This window comes from Clytia hemisphaerica, unplaced genomic scaffold (genome assembly GCF_902728285.1).
Source record: "Clytia hemisphaerica strain Z4C2 unplaced genomic scaffold, Clytia hemisphaerica genome assembly, whole genome shotgun sequence".
In the NCBI taxonomy this organism is placed as follows: domain Eukaryota; kingdom Metazoa; phylum Cnidaria; class Hydrozoa; order Leptothecata; family Clytiidae; genus Clytia; species Clytia hemisphaerica.
In genome coordinates this window covers 62,105-78,849 of record NW_027104200.1, presented here as the reverse complement: position 1 = coordinate 78,849, position 16,745 = coordinate 62,105, and the positions used below count along the sequence as shown (strand labels likewise).

At 33.2% G+C, this 16,745-nt stretch overlaps 2 protein-coding genes across 2 annotated transcripts; both read left to right on the top strand.

Annotated features, from left to right (window-relative positions):
- Window positions 1-1,108: 1,108 nt before the first annotated feature.
- On the top strand, window positions 1,109-2,617 carry LOC136815203 (zinc finger protein OZF-like). Its single transcript, XM_067071651.1, has one exon. The coding sequence runs from the start codon at window positions 1,255-1,257 to the stop codon at window positions 2,446-2,448; it is 1,194 nt and encodes a 397-aa protein (XP_066927752.1). The 5' UTR covers window positions 1,109-1,254; the 3' UTR covers window positions 2,449-2,617.
- A 1,278-nt stretch (window positions 2,618-3,895) lies between these two features.
- On the top strand, window positions 3,896-16,372 carry LOC136815262 (zinc finger protein 91-like). The gene is made up of 6 exons (XM_067071705.1): window positions 3,896-5,355; window positions 5,518-5,521; window positions 6,533-7,488; window positions 9,094-9,719; window positions 10,162-10,814; window positions 14,350-16,372. Exons 1-6 carry the CDS (start codon window positions 3,927-3,929, stop codon window positions 16,250-16,252), a joined length of 5,571 nt encoding a protein of 1,856 aa, XP_066927806.1. The 5' UTR covers window positions 3,896-3,926; the 3' UTR covers window positions 16,253-16,372.
- Window positions 16,373-16,745: the final 373 nt, after the last annotated feature.

The window sequence follows — 16,745 nt, the reverse complement described above, 5'->3', positions numbered from 1 at the left end:
TTTTTTTCTAAAAGTGCAATTTCATTAAAACGCTATAAAAAGTTTACCTGGCGGATTATATTGAGACAGACTTTAGTGTATGTGGTATTTATAATAGGAGGCAGGTATGTTGACACATTGTGTACAGGAAATAAGATTTTTGATTTGTTTTCTCACCTGATTTATGTTTTTAAAACATCGATACAGCTTCTTTTATTTAAAAAATATTTTTTTGACAAACGTTATTATGGCTATTTTCTCCAACTGCAATTTATTTCCTTTAGAGAGAATATTTTTTATCATTCAATTTCTGATTATATTGATGACAGTTTTGCCTTTTGTCACTTTAATTTTGTTAAAATTCTCCCAAATATTTTTTAAACTGAAATCTTTTTTAATGGGTCTCTAAATGCAAGTTTATGTTGCAGAAAAGATTTATTTGCCATACACTAAAAGAAGTCAAGTTCTATCGAAAATTTTTCAAACAAATCTTTATAATTCTATTGTTTTGATAGTTAACGCTAGTATCACTGATTAAAAGGGTTTTTTTGTTTCATAAATGAAGTATAAATGATCTGATTTAAAGAAAATGAACATTCATTTCACTTTGAAATGTAAGCCTGTCTATACGTTTAAATTTCAAATATAAAAACAGCATTATATGATCGGACCTATTAACCAGTAACTTGGCTCAGGCTGGGATGGTCTTCTTTAAAAAATGTTTTATATTTTTAGGGTTAAATTTCTTACGATGTTATTAAGTTTAAGGCTTAGTTTCTTTTAGAATTTTCTTAGAATTTGTTAAAATCAGTACTTTCTTACTAATTTCTGAAATCTGAGGCTCCGATTGTCCTTATTTTGTTCTTAGTTTTTGGCTAATTTTCAGCCTATTGCTTTTGTAATTGTTCTCATAAAAAATGAGCGTGCACTTTTCATTTATTTTTTAATTTTTTTGTTCATGAATTTTTCTTTTGATCTGTTGTAAAACATTAGGGTTCTTAAATCTGAGTTAAATAAAAGAAACACTTTTAAAACAAATTGCAATTGCAATTATAAAATTATTCTAAATTCAATTTTATTCCAGTGAATCTTCTACTTCACTCTGATATTTTCATTTAGTTTTAGAAAGATATGAAAAAAGAAATAACAAGCCATTTCTCGATCTAAAGGTCATCAGTAGCATACACTAAGATGATCAGTGATTAATGAATGTACTTTTTGTGGTAAGAAGTTCACACAAGATCACACCACTTAGGGGAACATCTACTATTAGATATGGTTTATCCTATTCCAGATTTTGTTTTGGAAAAAGATCCAGCGAACTATTCCAATGATGACAAACAAACCAATTCCATCTGCCAAACAATGTCAACAGTAAGTGGAAACAAATTTTTAAACTGTTCCATTCCAATGAAAGAGGTTATTATGTCTATTTCTGAAGACAATCAAACTAGAAATCTCAGCACGGAGCCATCAAAGTTAACCACTGCGAATAAAGAAATGTCTTATCCTAAAGGTTCTGAAAACAATTCTTTTATTGTAGAAGATTGTCAATATTATGAAAAGATGAGCAACAAACCTTTTCACTGTACCCTTTGTGGGAAACGTTTCCAGTTTTTCAATAACTTGATAGCTCATAGTCGTTTTCATACAAAGAATTCTTTTGAAAAGAATGTGAATGATATAAAAATCCATAAGCAAGATGTACCAAAGAAAAAGTCTGTAGACACTCAAGAAACCTCTGATATTAAACAAATTATATTGAATAATACTGAATCAAAATATTCAAACATCAACCAAGGTCATGTTCAATCCTTATTTATGAAATGTAAAGACCAAGTGTTTGTAGATAAGCGATCCAGTCAAGGTCAACTGAAGTGCGATATCTGTGGAAAATCATACTTGCAATTATTCTCACTTCAAAAACACATGCTAACGCACAGTGAATCTCAGCATCGTCATCACTGTGCTAATTGTGGAAAGAAGTTCGACAATCGTCGACTATTTAAAGATCACTTGAAGTCTGGTGGATGTGAAAAACCATATGAATGCACTGTTTGTGGGAGGAGATTTTCGGTCGAGTCTTCATTATCAAAACATTCGGCAGTCCATCTTGAGGAAAACTCATTCAACTGCAACCTTTGTGGTAAAGGATTCAAGGTCATTTCGAATTTGAGAAAGCATTTCCGTGTTCACACAGGAAATAAGCCTTTTAAATGCCATGTTTGTGCAAAAGCTTTTGAACAGTCATCTAATTTGCAAGTGCATCTTCGCATCCACACTGGTGAAAGACCTCACAAATGCACTGTTTGTGGGAAAGCTTTTAAACAGGCACATCATTTAAAGAGACATCATCGTATCCACACTGGTGAAAAACCTTTTGAATGCAATGTTTGTGGTAAAACATTTAACCAGTCGGCCGGTTTGAAAACACATCTTCGTATTCATATAGCAAAAGATAATATTTGAATGAATAGCATTTAATTAATCAAATTCTTTGAAAGTCTTTTCATAATACTTACTGTACATGGTGTTTACATTACAAGAGAATCCAATTTTTAAAGAATTTATCTTGCTATAGAACATTTTCTAATGGTTTTGGTACTAAAGTTGCTTTTCGTCATGTTCAATTTATTTGGCAAGCTCTTCTGTTTCTTTTACTGTGCTTTTTAAAGAAAAAAATTTAAACATTTGCCATTAGGTTTTAATGAAGAACTTTTTTCTTGACACTGATGGTTGTGATATTTTCAGTTTACTTCTATGCTTGTAGAATTTCTTGTACTATAGTTAAGTGAACTTCACTGAAAATAATTTCTTCTAATCTTAATAGTTTAAAGTATAAAAAAGGATACCTATGTCAGTTTATTGTTTTAAATTGATTTGATTGCAATCAAGAGATATTTGTCAGCAAAGTTAAATTACGAAATCTCAATTATTATTCAAATTAAAAGTATGTTTTTCTTATTTGTAACATTTTGCCAAAAAATTAAATCGCATTATTAAAAATATTTTTCGCATTCCCTTGTTTTATCCTAGTAAAGGAAATGATGATTGCTTTTTAGGCTATTACTCTTAGGTGCCAAATAAACGGGGGGGTTCGAATAAACGGGGTGGTTGGAACATTTTCGAAATTTTAATAAACGGGGGGGACCTAATTGCCGGGGGGGTTGGCAATTGTACTTCTGAAAACCCAAAAATGGGGTAAATATAGGCTAAAATCAGGCATTTTGGAGCAAAATAAGGGGACTTCTTTTTGCCAACTGAAAATATTCTAAAAATTAATAAACGGGGGGGTCCTAATAAGGTCCGGGGGGGCCCGTTTATTTGGCACCTAAGAGTATTGAATTGATTGGTTAAAAGTTAAAAATTCTGACATCACTTTTTTTTTTTTCAGAAAAATAAAGCAAAAAACAAAGAAAGAATAATCATTATTAACTTGACAATGTCTGGATAATTGATACTAGAATTATATGGGATCAATGATTCACTTGTATCATGGTGTTGGTCATACTTTTGATTACGTTATGATGGTTCTACGAAAGTTGTTTAGGACACCCCTGTGTCACAGACCCACTGGGACCCCAGCCCCACTGAAAAATTTGGCAAAAACTTTGTCCCCGGCGGGAAAATACCGTGAAATTTTAGCGCCACTGGGAAATTGACTTTGATTTTATCCCCATTCGAAATTCAATGTTTATAATTGCACTCCAAAACCACAATCCCACTGATTTTTAAACTTTGAACAATAGAATTGCTATCTCCATTGGAGTTTGAATATGAATTTTTATCCCCATAAAGGAAAAAATTCCCACCGAGGCTGAACAGGGGTGTTTCAGGTTAGTCTTCACGGTTTTAAAAGAGTTTTTTATTAAAACTTGAACGAAATTTATCACCCTTTTCGTGATTCTATAGAAAAAGTAAGAGGTTTGAGGATTATATTTATAAAAATGCAAACACGTAGAAAGAAGCAACAAGCCATTTCCAGATCTAAATGTAATCAGATGACAAAAGAATCAGTGAAAAATGAATGCACTGTGTGTGGTAAAATGTTCAAAAAGAGAACCAATTTGATTAAACATCAACATATACACGACATTGATTCTAATGATAATGAAATTTTGTGTTCTGTCGATCCATTATCTTCCGAATTTAATGTTACTGACAGATTTGACGATAGCACTTCTACGAAGAAGTTTCATTCTCTCTCCAAGTACATTGACCAAAATGTAACAGAAGAATCGGCTAGTGGTATTAAAGCTCCTAAGAAAGAGTCATTAAACTCTGATTTAGGTAACTATGATCATCATATGGATGAAAATCCCAATTTAAATCTTCAAGTTAATAATTTAATTGACGTTAAGACCAATCATGATGATTTGAACTCTATAGAAGAAGTTTCAGATGGTGCTGGAACTGTCGATAAACCTTTCAAGTGTGGTTTTTGTGGAAAACTGTTTCAATTTGTAAAAAACTTTGCTGCACACAGCCGGTACCATACAAATGATGAATCCAAAAATGAAATAGCAGGGCAACAAGTGGGAGGAAATGCTACTATCATTTCAGCAAATAAAAGGAAACTGAGTATTGATGGAGGTCTAAAAACTTTACAGGTAAAGTCAAATAATGTTAGCATGGATGAAGATCATCTTCAGTCATTTGTTATGAAATGTAAAGATCGAATGTTTGTAGATAAACGATCCGGTCAAGACCAGTTGAAGTGCCATATCTGTGGAAAATCATACTTGTATTTACTTTCACTTCAAAAACATATTAAAACGCACAATGGATCTCGTAAAATTTGGCAATGTGCAGATTGTAGAAAAGAGTTTGACAAAGCTCATTTTTTTAGAACTCATTTGAAAAATGGTAAGTGTGAAAAGCCATATGAATGCACTACTTGTGGGAAGAGATTTTCAATTGAGTCATCACTTGCAATTCACTCAGCTGTTCATCTGGAGAAAAATTGTTTTCAGTGTAATGTTTGTGGTAAAGGATTCAAGTTTTCTCAAAGTTTATCACGACACCTACGGATCCATACTGGTGAAAAGCCTTTTAAATGCCATGTTTGTGGGAAAGCTTTTAATCAGTCAACTACTTTGCAAGTGCATCTTCGCATCCACACTGGTGAAAGACCTCACAAATGCACTGTTTGTGGGAAAGCTTTTAAACAGGCACATAATTTAAAGAGACATCATCGTATCCACACAGGTGAAAAACCATATGACTGCAATGTTTGTGGGAAGGCCTTTTCCGATCTAAGCAACCTTCATAAACACCTTCGTATCCACACTGGTGAAAAACATTTTGAATGCAATGTTTGTGGTAAAGCATTTAACCAGTCATCCGCTTTTAAAACACATCTTCACATTTATACTAGTAAAATATAGTTTAGCTGTTATTTCTTTAAGAAAGGGTTGTATCAATTATATTCTTTAATGATACATCTGAGTATTTATTGTCTAGCTTTTGAATTTTTAGCGAGTTTTTAGCATCGGTATTTTAAGTTTTTATATACCATTTCTTTTGTTCCTTTTATAGAGATGTTATGTACAGTATTAAAGTTGTTCTGTTTCTTTAATCTTTATTGTTTCGATTTGGTCAAATTTCCCTGAAAACTTCTCTTTGGAGCATAATTACCTTCTTACATGAATATAAGGAGACGTGTAATTAACATGAATGGAAAATTTTCGTGTTATTAAAAACCCGGTTAATTTTTGTGAAAGCTTATATCTACTCATTCGTGTTAATTTGATGTCATGTTAATTTCAAGGCCGTTGAATACTTCCATAAGGTACTTAGCTAAAATGAAGGTGAAATTGAAAGTATCATATGTTAAAATTTGATAGTTGAGATGAACTTTGTTGACTTTTTTATATTCTGATTATAACTTTATTTTAACCTTCTTCATAGAATTTCTTTGAGTTTATTTAGAGAACTTGACTGTAAATAATTTTTTCTTGTACTTGTTAAATATACAAATAACAGGATGCTTGTTCGAGCTCCTGAATTTGTGATTTTTTGATCGAAAAAATGATTTTATCTCCCTTAAGTGGATTAATTTTGGTGGGGATTCAATTTGGCGATTTCTGCCAATATTTGCCAAATCTATACTGCCAAAATTAATTCACTTAAGACATTAAAAGGCAATAAAGGAATCAAAGTTATGGTTACCGCATGCATTAGGATGAAAGTTAATATAGAAAGTAGAATGAAATTTTCTTAGAAGGCGTGACGTTGGTAAGAAAATTAAAACAACCTCTTTTTTTCGGGCAGTTTTCTCAAAATTGATAACATCTTTTTAAGCTATGGATATCAAAAGAAAGAACACAAAAAATTCATAAAAAATGATAAATCAATTGAATGGTAATTGTGTTTTTAAAGATTCAAAGAAAGGATAACTTGAAAATGAGAAAGATTTGAAATTTGGAATATCTTGAATTTTCGGTTAGTATCTCACCACCCTCCAGAATAAATTTATGGATGAAATGTAAGTATGGTTTTCGTAAGAAAGTCATATTTTTATCAAAATTATTCATTTTTTTCTCGTGTCTAGAAAACCAGGATATAAAGAAACACACTGGTATATGCAAAATCTTAAAAACAAGCAAAAAGTCAGTTCTCTGTCCAAAAGTAATCATATTGAAGCAACGAACGCAAAAATGAATAATGAATGTATGTCACTTGATCAAAATGTTAAAAAACCTAAGAATTCTCAAAAGCATAAACAAGTGCATTTGGTCGATAATCTCGTTGTAGACGAAAAAGATCTTGATAGCCTTTCTAATATTGAGCAATCCTGTTCCATTGGTCAGCTAACAGAAAATGCCACCAACACTTTTAAGAATGCTTCGAAAGCTGCGGCAAACAAAAAAGCTTTCCAGTGCGGTATTTGTGGAAAACGGTTCCAATTTGTCAATAACTTTGTTGCTCATAACCGTCACCACACAAATGATAAATCTAATAATGAGTTTAATAATGGTGGACTTTTTAAAGCTCATGTGAATTCAAGTGGATACGATAAACCATACGGATGTACTGTTAGTGGAAAAGGATTAACAAACGAGAAATCAATTTCATCACCTTCAGCAAACTATCTTTTTGATAAACGCTTCACAGCTTCTTCGAACACGAACTTACAAAACGACTCACGCTTAGACAAAAGTAAGAAGCTATTTGAATGCGATGTTTGTGAGAAGAGTTTTGCTCAGATGTATCCTTTAAAGAGACATCAACGTATCCACACAGGTGAAAAACCTTTCAAATGCACTGTTTGTGGGAAAGCTTTCAATCGGTCACATCATTTACAAGGGCATCTTCGCATGCACACAGGTGAAAAACCATATGAGTGTAATGTTTGTGGGAAGGCCTTTTCCGATCTAGGCAACCTTCAAAAACACCTTCGCATCCACACTGGCGAGAAACCTTTCAAATGTACTCTTTGTGAGAAAGCATTTACCCAATCTAGTCATTTAGATTCTCATCTTCGTATCCACCATGCTGTAACACGTTAATGGTGAAAAAATGTTTGTGGTAATTTTTTTTTTAACAATGAACGTTTTGGTCTATTCTGAAATATGATCGCCATATACGATTTCTGTGAAAGAGGTTAGAGAGTTTTGTTTGCGGAAGTTGGTCTGTGTTAATACAGGAACATTATCTTTGTGTTTTTATAACTATTTTAATCTTATATTTTTGAGAGCCTGAAATTTAAATCCTGGTTTTGCACTCTATATATATAGGGAATAAGATAACATGTTAGAAACTTTTTGAATCGTTTACTCAGTACATTACGATCTGCAAACGATATTGTTGAATAGTCTCTTTCAATATATTGCGTAGTCTATAAAGTAGCCGTGGTAGTGGCCGGGTAGCTCAGTCGGTAGAGCATTCGCCTTACAATCTAAGGTTTGTGGGTTCGATCCCCGGTCACCGCCAACTCAGCGGGTGAGTAGCTTAGATTGGGTAATCTGATCTAGGCGGTAAGTTACTAGGAGCTGAGAGTAGGTGTGGCACTCCGCCTCAGCATTCGATCTCCCAGGTCTAGCACAAATAGAAAAGGGGATAGACTCCTTCACTCCCGGCTCCGCCGACAGTCACCAGATGAATATACTTACTATAAAGTAGCTTTCAGAGTTGATTGGCCCTTTTTCTCAAAGTTCTTTAAGTTTTAAGAATGTATGGACTTATGTTTCTGTTTCTGTTGATTTTGTCCAGTTTTGTTGATTTTCCCCAAAACTTTTTTACTATTGCAATGTTACTTTTTATGCAATGCGGGTTGCTACATTTCCACAAACTCAACCTCTACGCCCCTACAACCACAAGAAAGCTTAGACAAACCAAAACAATGCGATTTTCGCGATGTTTTCCCTTTCCGCGTACGTAAATGTCTTTCTTGACATTTCTTGACATAATCATTTGTGGAAGTTTCAATAAAGTTTTAAAGTTTTGAATTCTTTAATGTTCTTTGATTTTGTGAAATTTTAACCTACCTTAACTTATTATGCTTTATTGGCTCTTGCAAGATTCTTTGATTATTAATTATTTTTCACGAAGAGAAGTTTACCGTTTGCAACTTTCATCGTCTCTGAATAAAATATTACTTTTCATTGTGTTTAACAAGAAAAGACCCTTTGAAGGCTTTGGAAACGGAGAAATCGAAATTGTTTGGTCATTTGGTCGTTTCAGTCAATAATAGTTAGTTTATGATGATGGTTTATTTGTCTAGATTCTGATTTAGTGAAGAAGCCAGCGCATTTACGTCCTCAATCTTGCAGGTGAAACCTGCGGGCTGCTCTAAATCACTTTAAATCAAGGAATTTTACTCTGAAATAATTCGATAAAAATTTCGCTTCTTTAAAAATTTTCCTCTGTTAATGTTTCTTATGATATTATTTGAAATACAAATGTCACACAATGCCTTGTAAATAAATTTATAATTAGCGATCTTCGACATATTTTATCATTTATATTCTTTACTTGCAAGACATGTTGGTTAGTTGCATTTGTTTTTACTTTATTGGATGACAAATAAAAAGGTTTAAATATCTTCAGGAATTCAGTACGGGGGAGCCAAAAAGAGGAACTTCACTAACCCGATTCGTTTATTTCTTTTAGATATTAGAATGGACATTCTGAAAATGAAAAATAATGATTTATTCGAAGTTGGAATTGAGAGGATAGCGGGAAGGTTTAAGTGCACTGTTTGTGGGAAGGAGTTCACAAAATCTTGCAGTTTACAAATGCATCGTCGTATTCACGAAGGTGAAAATCTATTTTCGCATGATCTTTTTGGCAACGGATTTCAAGAACCAGAAATATTTAAAGATTCATTATTGGTTGAAAATATCGGTGAAATCAACAAAAATCAACAGGAGAGTAAATATTCTCAAAGCAAAAAATCAATCGGCGAGAATAAGGTTTTAAAACATGATAAAGAAAGTCAATGTAAAGTTTCTGGCTCAGCATTATCTTATTCTTCAGGTGCTAAAAGTCAACAGAAGAGTATCACTGCTCGAAATAAAATATCACTAAACCAGAATGCTTTAAAATGTGAAAAAGAAATTCAATGCAATGTTTGTGGTAAAGTTTTTACACGTCCTGAAAGTTTGAGAAGACATCACTTTATCCATTCAGGAGAGAGACCTTTCCCTTGTAAATATTGTTCAAAGAGGTTTTATAGAAAAGATCTTTTGAAGGATCATACTATTGTTCACACTGGTGAGAAACCATATGAATGCAATGTTTGTGGAAAAGCCTATGCACATCGAAAGACTTTGAGTATGCATCGTCGAATTCACACTTAACATATACGTAACATAGACTCGTATACTTTTAACGATTTATGGACATGTTGTAGGAGGTTGTTATTTAACACGACTGCATTTAACAAGTATAATTAACTATAAGTTTACGAGCAAAAGAAAGGATAGGAAAAGTTGTCAAATCGTTCTTTTACTCTTGCGTGTATTTTTTCCATAAACATAAGACTAACTTTAAATTGTATTTGTCCTTTGAAAAAAGAATCTTTTTTTATTATATCCTTATTTAATATTAATAAATTATAACCTACTGTAGGTTTCATCCACATTAAATATTCATTTGATTTATTAAAACCGTTTTTTAATTTCAGTGCTCAATATAAATGTAAGAATGCCAGAATATAAATGATATATGGTAAAGTAGATAATGATGAAAACAAGAAGTACTAAAGAATGTAATGATGATATAGAAGATGAACATGAAGACGAAAAAGAGCATTCAGATGTTGAGGATGCTATCAAACCTTTCCAATGTGCTTTTTGTGGAAAGAAATTCCAATTTCCAAATAATTTGATCGCTCATAGTCGTTTTCATACCAATGATGAATCTATGAAAGCTAACAGTACAAAGATGGCTCCAAATAATTTGATTACTTATAGTCGTTTTCATACCAATGACGAATCTACAAAAGCTAACAGTACAAAGATGGTTCCAAATAATTTAATCGCTCTTAGTCGTTTTCATAACAATGGTGAATCTACAAAAGCTAAGAGTGCGAAGTTTGATAACAATGAAAAGCAGCCAACAAGTGATGAAACTTGTCAACCACGAATGATACATAAAGAAAGGGAGAAAGTTTCTGGCTCAGCATTATCTTATTCTTCAGGTGCTAAAAGTCAACAGAAGAGTATCACTGCTCGAAGCAAAAGATCAATCAGCCAGAATACTTTAAAATATGTAAAAGAAATTCAATGTAATGTTTGTGGTAACATTTTTACACGTCCTGACAGTTTGAGAAGACATTGCTTTATCCATTCCGGGGATAGATCTTTCCCTTGTAAATATTGTTCAAAGAGGTTTTATAGAAAAGATCTTTTAAAGGATCATAGTATCGTTCACACTGGTGAGAAACCATATGAATGCAATGTTTGTGGAAAAGTCTATGCACATCGAAAGACTTTGGGAAGACATCGTCGAATTCATGCTTAAAATATACATAGCGAAGCCTTGTCGAATGTTTTGTTTCTTCTTATGTTTCTGATAATATTTTGATACGATTTGGTTAATGCTTGATCAGCGTTCATTGTTGAAAAACGCATAGTATCGAAACAGGGATTTTCTTTGTACCTTCTTTCACCAGGACTGTTTTTCTGATTTTTTAAGTAATAGGTAAAATTTATATTAGTTTATATTCAGTAAAAAAAAAGTACCTGAAAGTACATGAATATAAGTACATAAATATTTTTGTACTTCACTCATTCAAATGTACACAAGATAGTAGATAAGTTTGTGATCGCCATTGAAGGTGGGGCTGTTCCCTTTTCCTAAAGTCTTAGAAATGGGTCCCTATTTCTTTCTCTCGATTTCTCACTTACTGAGCATCAATGAAAGAGTGTTCTAGACGAGACAACTAGTGGGCGTAACCCAACTGCTCTACTGGCTGACCATGAATTATATTTTTGCACAAGAGCTAAATTCATTTTTGATGTAGTTTGTCTACTCCTTCAAATGCAACTCACTGAAACCTGTTTTTCATTTCAGCGATTAATATTAGAATGCTAGAATTAAATACATGCTAAAACGATCAAATAATGAAAACAAGAAAAAAAGAAAAGGAGAACCGATCGTTTAACAATCAAAAGCCAAGACCATGAATGTACGGTATGTGGTAAGACGTTTACAAAATCTCACATTTTACGAAAACATCAAGGATGGGAATGAAGAGTCAATAATCCCTTCAAAAGTCTTCAAAAAGAATCTGGGATTAGTTCAAGTCATTCTATATACCAATGATTTAATACCGAGTTCAAGTCATCAAGTCATCAAGTCATCAAGTTTTCATCTGGAACATTCATCACGTAACATTCTAGACAACCTGATTCGTTACCTCCGAGTAATGATGGTCTTGATAGATGTAAGGATGGCAACGATGGAAATGACTCTATCCAATCTAATCGTTTACGTGCACATTCGAACATATGAAAACTTCTTGTGAAACATAATTTCTCAACGGCTGGTAATAGTGGTGTTCATGATGTAATGTCATGACACCAGACATACCCGAAGACGAAAAAAGCATCCAGATACCGAAAATGTTCTGAAACCTTTCCCATATAGGGTTTGTGGAGAGAAATTCTAATCTCAAATTTGTTTGATCGCTGCATAGTCGCTTTCATACCAACGAAGAATCATAATTTATATAAAAAAACAACCCCAAAAGTTAATCGGAATGAAAAGTTAACTGTTAACTGAAAGGAGTGAGAAAGTTGCAGTTTAATCTTTTTTTGATTGATGACAAAAGTCTTAACATAAATCATCGTTCATTTGCTTAATATGTTTGTTGATACACGTCAAGGACAAAAATAACCTGATTGTAATGTATGTGGTAAGGCATTTAAATTTTACAACAACTGAATATACACAAGTGACTAAAACAATTTCAATGTGCAAATTTTAAAATGAAATTTAAAACTCTTCGTCAATTTAATAAAAACCGATGGATGTGAAAATTCATATGAATGTACTGTTTGTGAGACGAGGTTTACACAAAAACGTTCTGAAAGACAATCGTTTATCCATCTCAACAAAATGAAATTTAAATGTAGTGTTTGCAGTAAAGGATTTAGTCAACTTGGACTTCTAAGGACACCTTTGCATTCACACTGGTGAAAAACCTTACAAGTGCAACGTTTGTGAGAAATCATTTACAGGGTCAGATCATCTTCGAACACACTTTTACATTCACACAGAGAAAAACCTCATAAGTGCAACGTTTGTGAGAAATAACTTGCTAGGTTACATTGTTTACAAAGACATCTCGCTTTCAAAAAAACCTTGCTGGTGCAAACTTTCCGAGGAAATTTATGCAAATAAATCTTCACATACATTCAGGTCAGAACAGGTTAAAGATAACATTGTATGTAAAGAAATGTAAGGTTTTGATATTTCTTATCAAAAAATCAACACTTACTCTTCTGATGGCACTATTAATTTTGTTGATATGATTTTGTCGTGTAACAAATGCAGATTATTACTCAAGAATCTTCAACGTCGGTTCACAGGACTTTTTTGCAGGGTTTTCTGTAAAAGAAACATATTTCCTAATTCCAGCTAAACAATCACTTCTATGGTCGTTCTAAACGGCTTTGTCAGAATAATCCAAGACCGCTACTGATGGAGGCAAGAAAAAATATAGTGAAAAAGTGTCTTTGAAAGTATTATAATAACCTCACTTAAGCTTGGTGTCCATTGATAAAAATAAGTTAGTCGTAAATACTTGTGAGACATAAATATGAAAACGTTTTTATTTTTTATCGCTTATTCATTTAATTAACCCAATCACAAATATGAATGGATTTATTTTTTGCGACCAACTTTTTGTATTTTTTCCAGCGGGCACCCGGCTTTACCTTTTAGTTTGATGATAAAACTGAAACCCCCCCATCCTCGACATTTTCCATTTTGATTTTGGATGATCTGCGTTTGTGCTACAAAGTCTTCTTTTTTCTAAAAAATAAATAAAAAATTAAATTAAATGCTGGGATCAGTTTTCCTCTCTAATTAAGAACATTTAATCCGTGAAGGTAAAATGATATAAGAATTAACTTAGTAACACCCCTGTGTCAAAGCCCCGGTTTCCTCAGTGGGGATAAAAATTCCTATTTAAATCCTAAAAATTCTATTGTTATAAGGTTAAAAATTCCAGTGAGGATGGTTTTGGAGTAAATTTCAAAACGTTGAATTTCAATGAGGCTGGGGACCCGGCGGGTCTGTGACACAGGGGTGTATAGTAATTCCCTTTTGAATGTTTTGTGATTTCCGTGGAGTCTCCATAACTCGTACACGTACGGGGGATGCAAATTTGTTCAACAATATTCGAAATCATTTAGAGATTCGAATTATGGAACCTTTATTGCATTTTTGAATAGAATACTGTCCATTGTAATAATTTTGATTTTACCATTTATTATACCCATGGAGGTTGACGATTCTCTGAGATCGAAGATATTTTTAGACTGAGTTCGAAAGTTATTTAGACTGAGTTCGAAAGTTATTTAGACTGAGTTCGAAAGTTATTTAGACTGAGTTCGAAAGTTATTTAGACTGAGATCGAAGGTATTTTAGACTGAGTTCGAAAGTTATTTAGACTGAGTTCGAAAGTTTTTTTATCAGAGAAAGATTTATAATCGAACTGAAATTTTCACAAATTTAAATTCATTTCTTCAGGTTTTGAAAACGGAATTTCTCAATTTAAAAGCTTATAACTTAAGAACTAAATACTAAAATTTAATGTATTCTTCTAAGATGTTGTTATGTAGATTAAATCGACCAAAGCCTTTCGAGTCCCCGATACTGTACATTAAACGAATCTTTTATATGTTTTCATTTTAGAGGAATCAACAGTTCAATAGATATTAGAATAAAAATCAATAAAATGAAAACGAGAAGTACGAACCATTCAATGAACGAATCCAAAACGAAGAAGATGTCAGAAGTTTATGAGTGCAAGGCATGTGGTAAGGAATTCAAGAAATTACATAGCTTGCAAACACATGAAGATGTGCATGACGTCATTGAGTCCAAACAGCCATCGAACAATGAATGTACTGTGTGTGGTAAAAATTTCAAGAGACCTCATAATCTGAAAAAACATCAAAAAATTCATGAAAATGTCAAAAGTTCAACATTGGATAGCGTTATTAAAGGAGAGATGAACATAGAACGTCGAAATGATATTAATATCAATGAAAGTTTTGCACCAGTTGAAGGTAATGCTGCAAAAAATAACAATGATAACGTCACTGCTGGCAATCTCAATGAAAAGTTTGATATCAATAGCCATATCGGTGAAAACGAAAACAATCTTAATTGCGGTGATAATGATAGTTCAGATACCGTAGCTGCTAGTAAAAATAGATCTCTCAATACAGTTTACGATGACGAACTTAATGAAAAATCGGCAACTGAAGAGTTTGACGGCGATTATGATGAAGAAAACGTTGAAACTGACGTCAATAGAATAGGACAAGGTGACGGCGGAAATGACGGTGACGTCAATAGAATGGCGCAATACGATGTTGAAAGTTACAGCGATAATGATGAAGGTGACGTTGAAGCCGACATTAAACCGTTTCAATGTGGTATTTGTGGCAAAGGATTCCAGTTTCCAAATAATCTAATAGTACACAGTCGCTATCACTCAAAAAGTGTTCGCAAGAAAAATATCAAATCAGAGACAACTGAACCAAGAAGGCAAATGAATTCTGAAAAATTAACTCCTAATAAAGGGGAAAATGATGTACCAAAAGCCTTACAATCAAATCTGAAGGTAAAAACACAAAACAAAGATAGACCTCTTGTATTGAAAAAAGAAAAGAAAGTCGTAGATCTTCAAGCATTTGCTTTAAAATGTAAAAATCAAATGTTTATTGACACTTTTAAAGGACAAAAACAACATAAGTGTAATGTTTGTGGTAAAGAATACATGTATTTACCAACTCTTCAGAAACATATGCGTTCCCATAATGGGCAAAAACTTCATCATTGTGGAGAGTGTGGTAAAGAATTCGATACTACACGTCTATTTAACGCTCATTTGAAAACTAACGGATGTAGAAAACCATACAAATGTAATGTTTGTGAGAAGAAGTTTGCGAAATCAAGAGTATTGTTATTCCATTCGGCTATCCATCTCAAACAAAAGCGGTTTAAGTGTGGGGTATGTGATGTGAGTTTCGCAGTTTCCAACAATTTACATTCACATCTTCGTATTCATACTGGTGAAAAGCCGTTTCGATGTACAGTTTGTGAGAAAACCTTTGCACAGGCTGGAGCATTGCAATCGCATGCTCGCACTCACACCGGTGAAAGACCTTTTAAATGCACTGATTGTGGTAAAGAATTTACACAGGCTGGATCGTTACAAACGCATGTACGCACCCACACCGGTGAAAAACCTTTCAATTGTCATGTTTGTGGGAAGTCGTATGCACAGGTTGGCTCGTTACAATCACATCTTCGTATTCATACTGGTGAAAAGCCGTTTCGATGTACAGTTTGTGAGAAAACCTTTGCACAGGCTGGAGCGTTACAATTACATCTTCGCACTCATACTGGTGAAAAACCTTTCAAATGTCATGTTTGTGGTAAAGCATTTGCACAGGCTGGAGCGTTACAATCACATCTCCGAATTCACACTGGCGAAAAGCCATTCAATTGCGAGTTATGCGGGAAAGCATTCACTCAGTCAGGTGGTCTAAAAGTGCATCTCCGAAAACACAGTCGTACAAAGTGAATGTGTTAGTTTCACATAAAAAGCATTGTCGAAAGGTTAACAGATTTTAGATTTTTGAGATTTTCATTTCCACTTTTATATAGTACAGCGTGTCCCAAAAGAAGCGGACAAATTTTTGAAAAAATTTGAGATTGAAGTATTAAGTATACAAGTCATGAAAATTAGCCTAAATTATGGGGATTTTACTTTATATAAAAACTTGTCCGCCTTTTGGGACTGTACGTACAAATATTAAATACTTTAAGCAAAAAGTCCATGTAAATGGATAGAGTTTTATTCCGTTTACCGTTAGAGGCACTATACTCCAAAAAAGATGATGATTTGTCGCTAGCAAGGGTTATTTTCAACTTCGAACTTTTTACCATTTTTTAGATTTTTCTTTTTAAAGTTCGATTTCTAGGCTCGAAATTTGAGGTCATTCCCCGGGAAAGAGAAAAAATTATTATATTTCATTCCACTGAGAGGAAAGACGTTACAACCTTGATGAAATTCC